Source organism: Lithobates pipiens, unplaced genomic scaffold (assembly GCF_037356315.1).
Source record: "Lithobates pipiens isolate NorthernLeopardFrog02 unplaced genomic scaffold, aLitPip1_a1.2 Scaffold_27, whole genome shotgun sequence".
In the NCBI taxonomy this organism is placed as follows: Eukaryota; Metazoa; Chordata; class Amphibia; order Anura; family Ranidae; genus Lithobates; species Lithobates pipiens.
The window spans coordinates 139,166,351-139,183,252 of record NW_027507788.1 but is presented as its reverse complement, the minus strand read 5'-3'; the positions used below and the strand labels follow the sequence as shown (position 1 = coordinate 139,183,252).

Genomic DNA, 16,902 nt, shown 5'->3' with positions numbered 1-16,902 from the left:
GAACTTGTGCTTCAAGTGCTCTACAACTGTACAATTTGCTAGTGAAAATTTCAATTTAACTTACAATTCAACACTGCCACAAATTTGTGGCAAGTTATCCTTACTTTCTGGGATGGGAGATTCATGGATGTGCAGCTGACAAATTTGCAGCAACTGTGTGATGTTATCATGTCAGTATGGACCAACATCTCGTTAAATTTATGAAACAAAGAATTAAGGCAGTTCTGAAAGCAAAAGTGGGTCCAACCCGGTGCTAATAAAGTGGCCGGTGAGGTTATATATTATATTGTCATTCATTTATTAGTAGTTTTTCAGTAGGATATTTAAGCCGTTCTGTGCATGCTCAGATTCTGCAGCACCAGTAATTTGCAATTAAATAGAAGGTGGCACCATGATACCTTTGCCTACTAGTGGGTCACTAATATTGAAAAGTCCTAGCTCTGAGCAGGGAAAAAGTGACTTAGATGTCCCTCTGAACCAATGTAATTGTGCTGCCCAGGGGAAATGAAAAGATTTCCTTATCCAAGCTTCCTCTTCCTAACCCTGGCAATATTCAGAATGGATAGATAGCCAAATTTGTTTTAATTAAAATATCATAGATATCTATTAAAACACGTTTAAAGATCAATGTATGTTCCCACTAATTTGCTCCACCTATATGACTTCTTCCAGGTTCGGTAGCCCCTAGTGAAGATCATATAGAAGACATGTGTCAGTCAGAGCATAAGAGTTTGATTAAAGTTTGATTAAAGTTTTTGATATATTTCATTTATTTGTATTTTTTTTTTATTGTTCATCTACTGATCCCACAGACACTGGAATCACAGATATATATTAAAAAAAGAAGTCAGCTGAGTTTTTAGGTATAGAGGAGAAAGCTTAAAAATAATCAGAGAAGAGAGCTGGTAGAAAGTGAAAAGCATGATTTACAAGTGCAGACTGCCCTAAATATTAGAATACATGGTATTCTCCAGTTTGTAAGTGTTCAGAGTGTCAGTTGCATTGGTAGAGCTAAATTTAAGAAAAAGAGGCAGATTTTCTATTTCACAGGATTAAAAAAAAAAAAAAGCTGTAACAACAGCTTTACTGGAAGAAAATCATGTTAATTTTTATGCTTAAATTAATTCACTGAAACTTGATAAAAACAAGTTTAAAAGTAATAAAAGATGGGATATGTTTTTTTATTTAATGAAAGATATTTAGCTTTAATGGAGATTGCACTTCTAGAAACAAAGTCGTCAGCTGTGCTTGATATCCCCCTCCCAAATCTGCTTTTTTTCTGCTTCCTCTGTGGCTGCAGCTGGCTCTCCTATGCTAGTTATAGGCTCAGACTTCTGATCCATCAGTCAAGTCACATCTAGTCCCCTCCACTGGAGCATACTATTAAGGCCAGCCAGGGCAAAGATTCAGCCCCCCCCCCATCAAGAGTTTTTGGGAAGTTTATGGAACTACTTAGGAATTTGGCAACCAGCTTCAGGGGTCAGGTGACATTTATCAACATCTCTCAGGAGAGGAGAGACTGTCTTTAAAGAGACAACCTCAAAGACAGAGTTTGTGCCTGGACCGAAGAAGAAGGTGACACAAGCATGCCTGAACCAGCAAAACCTGGTAGGACAGTCTCCTGTATTCCCTACTTTCTAATTCATTCATAAGATGAATGATGCTTTATTGCATAGTTAATCAGTGCGTGCATTAAATTTAAACAGAAATTCCTATAATGCTCCATGATATGAGGATATTTAACTTTTGTTCAGGTGTTTTTGTATTTTATTTCCAGTGTAAGATAAATTGCTTCGGTTGCTTTTAGAAGCAGTTTGGTCCATAGTCTTTTAAGCAATATTTAAAAATGTCACTACTACACCTGGATTGTGCAGATTATCTCAATACTTTTATTTTTAAGCATGTTTTGCTAGTAGTATGTAATAATTTGTTCAAAGGGTAAAACATAGTTTACCATCACTTTGAAGCAAAGCGTTTTCAAATTGCAGAGCCATCAGCATCTTTGCACGTGAAGTCACAAATGTACAGAGATGGTGCAAAGACATCACCTAATTGCTTTCTGCTATATACTAAGATTATTAAGGTACCTCTGCCCAGACACTCCTATTAATCCAAAAGAAATGCTTCCTTTATAACAATTGGTCAGAATACAAGCAGAGGATGCTTACAGTAAAAACTGTTGTACTTAATAGCTTACAGGTGTACATATGTGATGCATTTGTTGCCAGAAAAATAATCTTTTAGGAATCACGTGATAAGGAGAAACAAATACAGTAAAACCTTGGATTGCGAGCATAATTTGTTCCAGAAACATGCTTGTAATCCAAAGCACTTGTATATCAAAGTGAATTTCCTCGTAAGAAATAATGGAAACTCAAACGATTCGTTCCACAACCATTTATTCATAGGTCTTTCAGTTTATAGTCCATCTAAAAAGATTATAGCAATGTGACCAGGTTGTGTAACCATAACCATAAAATGTCCATCCACAAATGGTAGCCTCCACAAAGGGATTAGAAGCAAAATCCAGCAGGAGCTACAGAGTATAAAAGAGAAGAGAGGCACCTCTAAGTGTAGCAATATGTTGCTAAATGTTTTGCCTTCAATAAACATTACCATATTGCTTCACTTAGAGGCGCCTCTCTTCTCTTTTATACTCAGTTGTGACATGACGCTACTTGTATATCAAGACATTGCTTGTAAATCAAGTCAAAATTCATTAAAAAATTTTGCTTGTCTTGCAAAATGCTCTCAGATCAAGTTACTCTCAAACCAAGGTTTTACTGTAATTAGCATGTCTGAATATCTTTAGCATGAAAAAGAATTGTCAGTATTCGAGCCTACATTTTTTTCCATTGAAATAGCATTTCAATATTTGAATCTGCTTGATTACACTATTGCCTTTCATATACATTTTTTGCAATTGTAATAAAAGAAATAGTGTATATTTGGGTATGAAAAATACCTGTTGCTTGTCTTTGAATACCTGAAAAGTGTTAGCTGCCTGTGAATAAACCGCTTTTCCACCTTTTAATTAAATTTGGCTGATGTTCAAAATTATTCTTGACCCTCAATAAGATTCAATGTTGACATTTGCATGCATGAAAAGGATGTTTCAAGAGATATATGATAAGGAGGATCAACCAATAACATGCATGTATAAATATCTTTTGTGTAAACATTTTTTTTCAGTGTTAGGTGCATATTCCCTTTTATATATTTGTTAGCAGTGTTCATTACAAGAACAACAGGGAAAGTGTGTGTGTAAATGAAAATACCTGCTGTCCATGTAATGTTAATAATACTGTATCAGTTTAATTTTTTTAAATTCAATTTGGCTATTATTCAAAATTATTCTTGATCATCAGTCAGATTCAAGGTTGAAATTTCAATGCACTGCAGGCTCAAGTGGCAAAAATCATTTAACAGCTATTATCTGAATTAGGATATGGAACAACCATAAGAGTTGTTTTTCAAATGTAATCCAGCATCAAACAATCATAGTGTATTAATATCTTGAGACCCAGCATCTAACAATCATAGTGTATTAATATCTATGTTTGAGTGATAGGTGCTAAGCATTTGAAATTTAAACGGTCTGAGAGCCTGATGCCGCCTTTGATATGTTGGTCTGATGGGATAATTTTCCATAGCACTTATCCAAGCATCAGCATAAAACATATGATAGACTTTCTATTAATCTTAGCTGGCAGCTTGAAATGCTTTCATTAAGAAACATAAAAATGTATGGGTTTTCTCTGTTATCATAGCCAAACTTATTGTACCAACATTTGATTTTTTGATTAGACAAACAATTGTTATTTAAGCTATACAGTTAAAGGCTATGTCTACAGTTACTGATATCATAGCCTTTGGTGGATGCTGGTAAACTGAATCAGCTTTTAGATTTTAAGTCTCCTAGGGACTCCAGTAGTAAGATGATATATACAGCTTTAGACATCAAAGTTCTACCTACCCTCCCCAAACCCCCAGCTATTAAGAAGTTATGCAAAGGGCTCTTCCCACTGCATTCCTCCAAATGTAAAATGCATGGAGAATAAATTAGTTGGAAATAAATACTCCTTGAAATGGCCATAATGGGAGTATGGGGGTGAGGCTTTGCTTTGGGAATTTTGTTGATGAACAGTGTCTGCATAATTCTATACAAGGCATGTCAAACCATAGAGAAACAGAGTGCTGAATTCAGGGGCCCAATTAGGTCTGCGGAGGGGCGCACTTGCCCAATAGCAACAATTACAATACACTATTGCTTTGGGATAAAAATGTTATTATAAAACATTTTTTAAACTGTTATTAAGAGATTTTTGTATGCAAGTGCCATCCTGCAAAATTGTGACATTTACAAAGGCATAGAACACATTTCTTGGGGTATTATCTAGCGAGGCAAGGCCTAAACCTATGAAAAGCAACAAATGTAGCAGGAACCTGTCTACCAGGTCTATATTCTGTCTAAAAATGCAAGGTCCTTACAAAGTGTTGTGTTTTCTCCTGTTAACAGCAATGCTATAGTCACTGTTTCCAGCCTACCATCCTCTACGAATCATGCCTTACTGATGGCATAACTGTGTGATACGTTTGCCCCACTAACTAATATTTAAGCTGATGATAAAGATGAAGCTACCATGAGGATAGTTACTGTTTGGGGGAAAAAAAGTTTACTGTTATTTGTGAATCCCAGGGTATCAGACCGAGGATCAAGCTTAGAAGAACCATACAACGTAATGAAGGGATCAGGTTTTTTTCCCACTAGACCGTTTTAAAATAACAGTCTTTGTTGCTGTCTAGAAAACCCACTAGAAATATTTCCTACAATTTCCTTTCTATTTGTTGAGTCTCAGGCTGATCGCAAGGAGTGGGGTGGGAGGTCGCCAATACAGGGAAAAGGATAGCAATAAAAAATAGCATACAAAAGTGTAAACATTTTTTATTTGAGTGGGGAAGAGTTAGAACCTCTTAAAGTGTCTTCTTTCATTTACAATTTTCCTTTTCATGCTATCTAGGTAATAGGATATGACAGGAAATAAAGGGTACGCTTCCCATTAAGGACACAAAGAGCATTACAATCTTGACAAAAGCCTTCCCCAATATATAAAAAATAAAACATTATCTGTAAAACAATTTGGGCCTTATTTAGTAGAAATTCTTAAACACTAAGGACCGTAAGAAAAATTTCTCTTTTATAGAATCAATGGATCAGAAGTTAACTATATGCTTTAATACATAACCACACTCATACTATTTTAATATAAGTTAGTTTTTAAAGAGCTTCTGAAAGTTTTAAAGTGATACTAAAGTCTCTGTTTTTTTTTTCTTTAAAAATAACTAACATGTTATACTTACCTGCTATGTGCAGTGGTTTTGCATAGAGCAGCCCAGATCCTCCTCTTCTCAGTTCCCTCACTGGTGCTCCTGGTCCCTCCCTCCTGTTGAGTGCCCCCACAGCAAGCAACTTGCTATGGGGGTACCCGAGCTGCAGCTTCCTGTGTCCATTCAGATACGGAGACACGGTCCGGCCCCGCTTCCGTTCTCTCCTTATTGGATCACTGACTTTGATTGACAGCATCTCAGCCAATAAGGAGGGGAGCCTTGCGCAACATCGATGGATCGAGATGGGGCTCAGGAGAGTATTAGGGGGGCTGCTACATAAAAAAAGGCTTTTTATCTTAATGCATAGAATGCATTATGATAAAAAAAAACCTTCTGCCTTTACAACCACTTTAAGTATTTCTACAAAAAATGCAAAAATGTTATATAATAATTAAAATGTGTGGTAATTGCCCTTTATGCATATATATGAACAAGGACTATCGCTGGGTACTTAATAGTTAGGTCTTTCACACGAACTATCCGTTCAGGTCTGCCTGTCAGTTTTTTAGGCGAACCTGAACGGATGCTCCATAGACCTCTATAAAGCGTTTGATGTCAGCGGTGATATGTCCGCTGACATCCGACCCGCTCCGATCCGAAAAAGTGTGACGGAGGAAAAACCTACTTTTCCATCCATCTGAGGGTCGGATTGGGTGATGATGGACTCTGCGATCTGTCGTCATAGGGGAGAATGATGCTCTGACAGGTTCGTCCTTGCAACATTGTGCAGAGACGGACCTGTCATCTTCCTGCTTAGCAGGGGTCAACTGAGCAATCCCCTCTGAGCAAGCGGATGTTCATGGGGCGGATCGTCATGGATCCGGCCCGTGTGAAAGAGGCCTTACTGGTGGAGAATAATGCAGTAGGGGATTTTACAAACAAGTAAATTGTACTAAGACCTTGCAATTATACACCTCACTGGTGGTTGAAAGCCACATGTGGCTCATCACCCACAGTTTGGAGAACAGTTGTATAAAAAACATGTTCAGATGATAAGCAGGTTTTACATACTGTGTAAAAAATGACCAGACTAATAAGGTAAAATTAAAATAATAATATACATGTTAATGAGACACTCAGTGATCACATAAAATCAACATTAGTGTTTATTTAGACTCATTCTTTCCATCACATGTCTATATCAATTGCCCATTTTGTAATGACAATCACCCTAGGACATTTTTGAAAGTGTTCAGGTTTCAATAATTATGGCACTAGGAAGAAAGACATTCTCCTCTTGGTACGTAAGGTTCCCTGATCTAAATCCCTCACTCATTACTTAGATGATTGACAGCAACAATGTAACTTGCCGGTCTACATTTCATAATGCTGGCTGGTCTGGTGAAGCTTTACTCTAAATAAACTAAGTAAGGACTTATGGAGAATAGTCAGTGCAGTGATTGTTGTAATTCTGTTATCTTATAGACGGACTACAACAAATTATCACTGCATTCCCCAGAGCAGCTTTAATTCACAGCTTGAAAATCTTAGACATGTGTTTGTTCTATGGCTCTAAGCCTTCTTTATTGCATAAAGCATTGTAGTAATTACAGATTTAGTAGTGCTAATGTTCTCTAAAACCTATATCAAGAGATTATGCATCCCTAGGCACATGCAAATACTGCCACCTCTTTTGTATTGGTTCTTCTGCTTGATCCACAATCACATTATATACTGTACTTCTAGTGGGGATTTTAAACCATAATGCATTATTAGAAGCAGCATGCTCTCTGCCTTGTATACAGTGCAGCCACTACACTGTAATGTCCACCAGTCTTGGGACTGTTCTTAGAAACTCCTTTGCCCAATGCTTTCTTCACTTCTGCTGTTGGAGTGTCTTACAAATGTCTGAAGATTGCCAGAGAAGGCAATCATAAAATAATGTCCCTCCTTTAAGGAGGGTGTCACATTGTCCTTGATTTCTTGACATTAGGACTGACATCTGCTTTCTTTCCAGTGGAAGTACCTGGGGTGGCCAATAAATGCACTGTCATTCTTGGGTGGATGGTAGGAGGGCAAGATCTAAACCAAAAGTCAGTACTTCAGTCGGAAAAAAAAAAGATTGAAAGCAGCAACTGGTGTCAGTGGTGGTGGGGAGGTGGCTGGTTATGGATTTTCTGGTTCATAAAGGTAATAAAAGATAGGCAGAATGTTTTGTTTTAAAATAGCTGACAGGTTTAATGGTAAGTGGTAAAATAGTAAGGCTGGGTTTACCTATGCGCAGGAGATTTTGACCGGCTCTCTATGGAGCCAGTTCACATATCACCACTGCGGCTCAGGTGCGAATTTGCACAGGAGCCCTGTGCATCTTTTGTTCCATTCCAGGTCTGAAATTGGACCTCAAACGGTGAACCAGGATGCTGTGAGCCACATGCAGTGATGGTGTGAACCCAGCCTAAAACAGTAAAACATATTAGTAGATGTAGGGACATTGGTTGAATGTCTGTCAGAGCTAGTAGGTACATACATAACTGTTATAGATGAGTGTTAATGGATTTCACATTAACAGGTTATTAAACCTCACTGGTGCAGCAATGCTCATTAGGCACGCACATCAAGCTGGTCTTGCAATCTTCAAATACAGAGCTTCTGTTACCTACATCTTCTCAACTACATGAATATTACCCCCCTCACTGTGACTCATGCCAGTTAGAGGACTTAAACAGGCAGGTCCTCACTTCTTGCTAAGCTTACAGACTGATAGGGTGTTGGTCATTCCCCATCTGTTAAAACTAATATGTACTGTCTGGTACAAACATATGATTGAGCTGATGATTGATTACCAGACAAATGGATCTTGGGTGTCTCCCTTCACTAAAACCTAAACCTAAAACAGATCAAGGTTATCTCTTACAAGTCATGCACTGCTCAATTATAGACATAAAATTGTGTTGAAGATTAACCAAATTTTTCCAATAAAAATATTTTTTTTATAAAACTAAAACAATACCTATAAACAACACATGTTTGTAAGTTTTTATTAGAAAAAAATCTGACCCAATATTTTTAATTTACTATAACATTTATAAAATACAGATGTGTGTGCATACTTTCTTTTTTTTTCTGTAGGCTTAGTTCATAGACGAGAAGACATTCTAGGCAACAATATCTACTGTGGTAGGTAACCACAGCTAGTCAAGGACATGATAAAGGAGGGCAAATGTCACCCAGACTTTTGCATTAAAATCTTACAATTTGTGTTTAACTCCTACAATTCATGCACTTCCTGCTCAATTATAGACATAATTATGTGAAAGATTAACCAAGTTTTTTCTAATAAAAACATATTTAAAAAATGAAACCAATACCTATAAACAGCAACAGTTTGTATGGCTTTCTTATTTACTATAACATTTTTAAAATACAAATGTGTGTGTGCACTTTTTCTTCTGTAGGCTTAGGGTGGATCATAAATGAGAAGATAATCTAGGCAACAATATTTACTGTGGCAAATAACCCCAGCTGGTCAAGGGCATGGTGAAGGAGGGCATATCTCACCCAGACTTTTGCGTTTATCAGGTAGACAGGTTGGCCCCCTGCAATCTGGCTGTTTAGCAGTAGACAGGGGGTTAATAGCTGAACATAACCTCTCACACCTAATTAATAAAGTGTAGTAGGGAGAGGCTAGAGAGAGAAACTCAGTCTTTGGCAGGAACAGCCTGAGACTAGGAGCTGACAAAACAGTCCAGTGAACAACCTGAAGGCTAAGGATTTGTGTAGAGGTAATCTATCCTAAAAACCCTTATGAGGGTTGACTTTTCTTATTGTTTTGTTATACAGACAAAAAAAAAAAGAAAGAAAGAAGCCCTACAATACATCCTGACATGCTGAGTGGTTCCTTACAATTGCTCCATTTGATACTACACTATCCATCCTCAAAAACCATTTACTTTCCCAGACTTTTTGAATCTATAAGTGATACATGTGGGCACAGGAAACAAACAAAAAGATAACAAAACCTAAGAGTAAACTTTAATATATTGCATCTTACCAGTCCTTATATGTGGTAACTGCTAGAGCTGGGCGACAGTTTGAGCCCAAAAAAATTTGGCCTGAACATCGCCTGCTCGGCGAACACCCGAATTTGTGGGGTGCTCCGCGGGATGTTTGCCTGCCGAATGCCCCACATTCTAAGCACTAATTGAGCAAAGCTTTGCCCAATCAGGGCACAGTGAATAGCTGGTTGTTAAGGAGCAGTCCAGGAGGCCGGCCACAGCGTCCTTGACAACAGAAAAAAAAAATCATTGCAGGCTATAGACAAAAATGTAAAAATTAGGTGTGGGGTCCCCCCCCCACACTTCATACCAGGCTCTTTGGGTTTGGTATGGATTTTAAGGCAAGCCCTATGCCAAAATGTAAAAAAAAAAAAAAAAAATGGAGTGGGGTCTCAACAAAATCCATACCAAACCCTCAGGTCAAAATTTTATGTGAAAAATGGCGTAGGGTCCTCCCAAATTCCATTCCAGACCATTATCTGAGCATGCAGCCTGGCAGCCCACGAAAGGAGGGGGGTGAGCGAGTGCCCCACCCCTCCTGAATCATACCAGGCCATATGTTCTCAACATGGGGGGTGCTTTGGGTCATAAAAGCTCTGCCCCCCTACCCCAAAGCACCTTATCAGATTTTGATAAGCCCCCTACCCACAGAGCCCCACAACCACAGCCTAGGGTTTCCGGGAAGAGGCCCCTGTCCCCATCAACCTGGGGACAAGGTGCTTTGGGGTGGGGGGGGCGCTTGCTTGTCTCCCCCCTTTCCTGGCCTGCCAGGATGTGTGCACGGATAAGGGTCTGGTATGGATTTTGGGGGGAAACTCCACGCTGGTTTTTTAAAAAATTTTGTATTGCCAGCAATTGAAATGTAATTTGTTTTTCTTTATGAATGTCAGTTTTTCAGCAGCAGGTTATATACACATTACAGATGCACCACTTTACAGGCAGACTAAGGGGACCCACCAGGCACTATATTTAAAATAATTTTTAATTTTTATTGTTTCAATTTAAGCATCCTTAAATCACTGCTTCTGTAAAAATCATCTTTTAAAAAAAGAAGAGTTCTGGCATGAACTGACCCAGGGGGTGTTTGGCCCAACTTTAGTAGCTGCATTCATTTTGTTTTTCAGGCTAAGAACATTTTTAGCAAGTACAGAAAATACCTGCTGACCTTGCAAGTAAAACAGTGTTCTTGTCACTTCCTGTGAGCTGTAGTGGAAGCAGAAAACAACCTTTTTTTCTGAAAATGAATAATCTCCCCATTCCCAATAAAATAGGCATTAAAAATGGCAGACACGTTTGAAGTTCAGAAACAGAAAAATTGTTATTCGCATTTTTACCAAGTGAAATTAAAAGAAGCCCAAAAAAGAAAACGAATACAGCCACTCCATCTGAGGAGGACTTGTAAGCTACAATATAATAATTTTGTTTTGAGATATAGATATATTTTAAGGTTGGACCTGGTCACACCACTTCCTATTACCTTTTCATGCACTTCTCATAATGCTTTTATCGTCCCCAGATTCTGGAAGATCTTCCATATCTGAGATAAGATGACCCTTTTTAATAACAAGAATCTTAGGAAATAGTCTACTGCAAACATGTGTGACATCCTTGTGACAGAAAAGTACATAGTTTTGAGTTTTATCTGATGCCAGTAAACATGGAAAGATGGAGGGAATTAGGGATCAGAGAAAGAGGATAAAGCCATGAATACTTTATTTGCATGCTAAAATTCCTGTACACCTGATTATTTTGGGCAGCCAAAAACTGAAATATCAGCTTTAAAGTCAATCCGACTTGTTTTATTTGTAGCATTTCAAACGTAGCATGACATTTTATGTAAAATTAAAATAAAAGGAATAACTTTTATAAAAGGATAGTGTGTCTACAAATAAAATACACAGGCAATTTATTTAAGTGTAATATGATTTCCTATATTTAGACTGAAAATATTTGGCAACGCTTTATTTTGTAATAATTAGAATAGAGCAGCTGCTATACATTGGCTTAGATGTGTATAAAGCTACATATCATATATCACTTATACATGAAAGGCCTAAAATTCCAAGGGTGCCTGTTGAGAAGGCGGTACATGTCTTTGACTTTTTTTGGGTGGACATTAATGATTAGCTCTAAAGTTTTTAATGTATTACAGTAAATAAACTTTACATATTATCCAAGCTCAATATTATGGCAGAGCCTGGATTCAGCTCACCATTATGTAGAATATGCCTGATGGTCCTTCTTCCATATATATTAGCAACCCTTGAAATGTACTTGAAAAAGTTGGAGTCTCCCTATTTACTTTAATCTTTACTTTACTTTAATCTTTAATCTTACTTTAATCTTTTAAATTCCTTAATTGTGTCACTCTGCACTATAAACACATATTTGGAGATGGATCCTTTTACCAAACATAAAATGTAATTGTTACTTTATTCTAAGGGTTGACCATGTATAAAAGCACTCTATGACATATGCAAGTGGTCTGTGCATATGAATGTGCTTTTGAAAGACTATTGTTAACACATATGCAGAGAGTCATAACCACATTATTGCAGTCCCTGGGGAGTGGTACAAGAGAAAGAAATTCAAATTAAGGCTTGAAAGAATTTAAATGACAGATATGCTGATAACAGCAGTGGAGAAAACTGAAAGCCTATGCGGTGTAAAGCTGCATAGTTTTTACCTCCATTTTGATCAAAAACTGGCTTAAGGTGGCCATAGATGGATCAAAATTTGATCCATGTGTGACTACTGCAGTTGAATAGAAGTTCATCTACCAATCAACTTCTGTTAAACCATCCTGTTGGCTACAAAATGTTCAGCCAAAAACCGCAGTACTGATTTGTGTATTCTGACAGTGAGGGAGTCCCCCCACTGTCAGAATACAATAAGCTGGGAGGATTTCCCATCCACTTTGAGTGTAGATGGAGAAATCAGTTACATTTTTGTGCTGAACAAAAAAAGGCCAGCTTTTGTGAGCTGGTCAGTAGAGAAGGACATTCCAGGCAGCTGGATCTTAGAGAAATCTGTGCTGAGATGCCTCATTCTTTTCCTGTTTCTGAACTTTCTCTTTACTACCGGGGTTAATAGCTTTGGTTTTCTCTTTTCTGCGAAATGTTCCCAACTGTCACCTCTACCCCAATGCGGGTGGTCAGACACTATAGCTGGCTACTGTGTGCTTCACCTATAGCAGCCCCCTTTCCATTAAGGCAAGCTGGCCTACTGGTGCTTGGTTGACCCCAGGACTTATACACAATGCTATAATGCCTGGCCACCACGCCAGGGCAGATGCAAACAGAGCAAACAAAAAGACTACTTGCAGTTAGCAGACAGATAGTGTGGTTCTATGACAGTTCAGGTAAAAGGCAGGCTGAGCTTAGGGAATAGTCCAATATCAGATCCAGGTCATACACAGGGAAATCCAAACTAATGAAGCAGGGCAGACAGACAGGGAGCTCGATCAGGAACTACAGGTATCATTCGCTATCACAAGCAAAGGACAGAGCGTTTGACTTGGTTATAACAGGGGACTGACCACATCAATCACCCAGCAGCTGGACACAAACAGGGAGAATACAACAGCCAAAATCCAGATGCTGAAATGAGGAGCACTTAAGTGATCCTGACACCAACAAAGACCTTTTATTGCTTCTCCTGCCTGAACCACAATTTAGGAATTGGGGAGAAACTATCTTGACTCATCAAATTATTCCCCATTCACAGATGCTCCCCCCAAGACCTCTGTACCTCCAGCACTCCTTGCCACTAATGTGCCCACAGCACACCTCTTCCTCCCATTTCCCTCAGAACACATCTGCTTCCAGTTCCCCCTGCAGTACACCTCTGTTTCTAATGCGCCTCCAGTACATCTCTGCCTCCACTGCCCCCCAGCACACTGCCTGCATTGCCTCTCCCAGCATACGTCTGCCTCCAATGCCCCAGAACACCTCTGTCTCTAATGTCCCCCCAGAACATCTCTGTTTACATTCCTCCTCTGTACATCTGTGCCATTACTGTCCCCCCTTACACAACTCTGCAGCCTAACAACATATCCTCACTATCTGTACAGTTACAGTACTCCACATCTTATTGCTAATTCTCTGGTGTATATACGCTGAGGGCAGACCTGGAGAGTTTGAGTCAACCCACAATGTCATGTGACTGCCTCGCACAGACACTTTTTGTCACCTATTCAGAAGCCAGGGCCTGCCCAGGAAAGATGCACTGCCCCACGTTCCAGCTAGAATGTACGCTGGAGGTGAAGAGGGGAAGCCCTCGGCTATACAGTATGTGGCCTGTCATAATGTATGGCAATGTGTTTGTGGGTGCATGCTCAATAACACTTAGCAAGCCTCACACTCATTCCTAGGACACAGCTTATGACATAGTTGAGGCAGGGTGATTAGTGGAAAAGCAGGACCATCCCAGAAAATCCAGGACAGTTGACAAGTATGTTTTATATTCAGTTAGGTAGGCCCTCTTACTACATAGTTGTTAATATAAATGGCAAAATATGGTTGTGTAGCCAAATCAGATATGCATTGGCACAATTGTCTAATCTTGCCATTTTGATTGTTGTTTAAAAAGGTTGTCACATGCAGGATTTGTCCATATCTCTCTCATCTAATGCCTATTACTAGACTTAAATGCTTGACTGAGCTGAACATTTAGGTTTATGGAAGGTACATTTGTGACACATGATTGTGATGACTGGATTGTGCCTGAATGCCTGAATGTTCTGTTATACTTACTATATTATATTACCTACAGTATGTATGTATGTATGTATGTATGTATGTATGTATCTATATATGTGTGTATATATATATATATATATAGATAGATAGATAGATAGATAGATAGATAGATAGATAGATAGATAGATAGATAGATAGATAGATCACAGTAATAATAGGATATATAGGATGTATAGCACTTGTATTGAACTAGAACTAGCTTTTGTGTTCTGGTTTATTTATATTTTACCTTATTTAGATTGCTAAGCAATTGATCCCAAGTTCTTCAGGTTAGAAAAGACAAATTTCAACCAGAAATGTAGTACATGTGTAATATAGTAGCTCTCCTGTGGTTCAATGTATTAGTAATGTAGCATTAAAAGACATGCTACAAACCAGCAAGCAGCTGCGTTACTCCTCCAGGGACTGACAGAGGTGCAGACATGTCCTTTAACCCTTGTAGTGCTCAATTTCTAAAGTCCACTGACAAGTTGTCCAAAGATAGATAAAGGTTAAATAGACAGATATAACACTCATATCCTTCATGTTAAACATGATAACTGTATACGAATAGATATTACATATTATTACACCCACTGCATCCTGTTTAGGAATTACTTTTCCAAAAAAATAATAATATATATATATATATATATATATATATATATATATATATATATATATATATATATATATATCCTAGAAGTTATTTTATTGATATATTGGCAAATCACTTGCATGTGAAGAAAGGTTTTCCTATTGGTACAAAAAGAGGTTCTTTAACTATTAAGTTGTTGAATGCCGAATTGCAATGGAAAAACAAACTGGATTAAAAAAGTGATGCTTGCTGTGTTTCTTTAACTAATGGCATCCATGAATGAAAGGATAGTGTGAAAACATTTTTGATACAGGGAATTTATGTAAATGCATAGCTACTAAGGTTTGTGGGGGTTTAATTTTGAGGGTAAAGTATAAATATTTAGTGCTGCCACCCAATCAGTCCAGCATTAATAGAGCTAACGGGTACCCGATCTGCAGTCTCACTGCTGTAGTATAGATCCATAAAAGTGATCTGTACCACTGTTGCTGACCTTAAAATTGTGTTTATTGTAGAAACCACAGCGTACAGGTCAGAGATAAAGTTTGTTAACTCACTTTATCTGTAACGAGCAGTAGCGGTGGTGCGGATCACTTTTATGGATTTAAATTTGATGGGCATGAGTTTTAAACTAGTTATGTAACCATGCAATGTTAAATATATTGTTAAATTGACAGTGTTTGTGAAGAGGGAAAAGATGGTTATCCAAAGATGTAAGAGGCTAGGAAAGTAATCCAATAACGGAAAGATCTTCCTTTCCGCTCATATAAATCTGCACACTAGTATCATATGACCATGGCACCCACATGGCATACCATTGATCATGGTAAAAATGGATGCCAACATCAAAGGTTTTAAAGCAGCAACTATGCCTTATTGAGGTGGGTACTAACATCAAATATGACAATAAAGGATATAAACTAAATGCCATGCCATCAAATTGTAATTAATTCATTTTAAAATCTCATGTTATCATTACTTTGTTAATTGAGATGAAATACAATGGACCTTGGTGCTGTATTAGAGCACCGCACTAATGTTTTAACTTAAAATAGAAAATGAAGGGTATATTAGTGTATACAGTAGCTTTAAAGCAAGTGATACATTGTCATCCTAGTAATTCAGATGTCTGAGATATGATCTCATTTGCAGCCTTACTAAGCTGTTTTCCATTACTTGGAAGTCTATTGAGGGAGGGGGCAGTAGGAACAAATTCCTACTTTGCATCTTTATTAAAGAAGCCCTGATTGGTTACTCATGCATATATTTACATACAGCACCATTAAAAGCTCAACCTCTTAATCCTCATAAGCTTTGCATCCCTTACCCTCTGTGAGAGACTAAATTTGTCTCTGTTGCATGTTTAATCAACAGTCTGTTACTCTATACTCTGTGTCTTAAATAGGAGATACTCCTGAAAGCCAGCAAACTGAGAAGGGGCTTAGTCGCTCATACTGTAGTCAGTGCATGGTCTGTAATTAGTAGTGGATGGAATGATTAGATATTTGCCATATGAGACTCAATCCTATGACACACTATGTCAAAACAGGATTCATGTTACAATGTATTCTTTAAGAACTGAAGCTATGCATAGTTGAAGTACATAGTAGAACTTGCTGAACAGATGATAAACTGGTTAACTACAGGGTTCAATGTATTGGCAGTAGTTATGTGGAAACATTTCCTAACTACAAGAACAGAAGAGTGAATGTGATTTTTCATTTATCGTGCATGGTATGGGAGTCAAGTGTAGCTGAATATTTTCTTTGTGAGTTATTAATTGCATTCATAATTTAAGCAGTATTAAACCCAAACACAAAATTTGATTATATTGTAAGTTATCCCAAAAGGAAAAAAACATGGTGTTGCTGCAACTTCTTAAAAAGTGTGAGCTGGAGTTTGGCTTCAATGTGTTAGTGTTTCTAAATCTGCTAGTCCATCAATCACTTCCATTTCCCCAGATTAATAATGCTGCTATCCAAAGGTGTCCCTATGCTTCTTCAACCAATATGTACAGGCACTCTAATACAGGAGGTGCGTTGCTTGCCAGATCACCAGGGTAAAACAAAGCAAAAAAGCTTAAAATAGAAAGCTAATGCAGCCCCAACATCTAAGGATTGCTAAGCTATAATATATACAATTTTTGGTTTTGGCTTTAAATCAACTGACTTTTGCTACAGAA

At 37.9% G+C, this 16,902-nt stretch overlaps 1 protein-coding gene across 2 annotated transcripts in view; it reads left to right on the top strand.

Annotated features, from left to right (window-relative positions):
- The first annotated feature begins 1,353 nt into the window (after positions 1-1,353).
- The window catches only part of LOC143934174 (myosin-binding protein C, fast-type-like), a 242,826-nt gene continuing 227,277 nt past the window's right edge, over positions 1,354-16,902 (top strand). The window contains exon 1 of one of the 2 annotated variants that reach the window (XM_077457560.1): positions 1,354-1,608. Coding sequence is in view for 1 of the 2 variants with exons in the window: in XM_077457562.1 (XP_077313688.1) it covers positions 1,587-1,608 (22 nt within the window). In the remaining variant the exon portion in view is untranslated. The remainder of the gene's footprint in view (positions 1,609-16,902) is intronic. The other variant, XM_077457562.1, reaches the window with a different exon arrangement.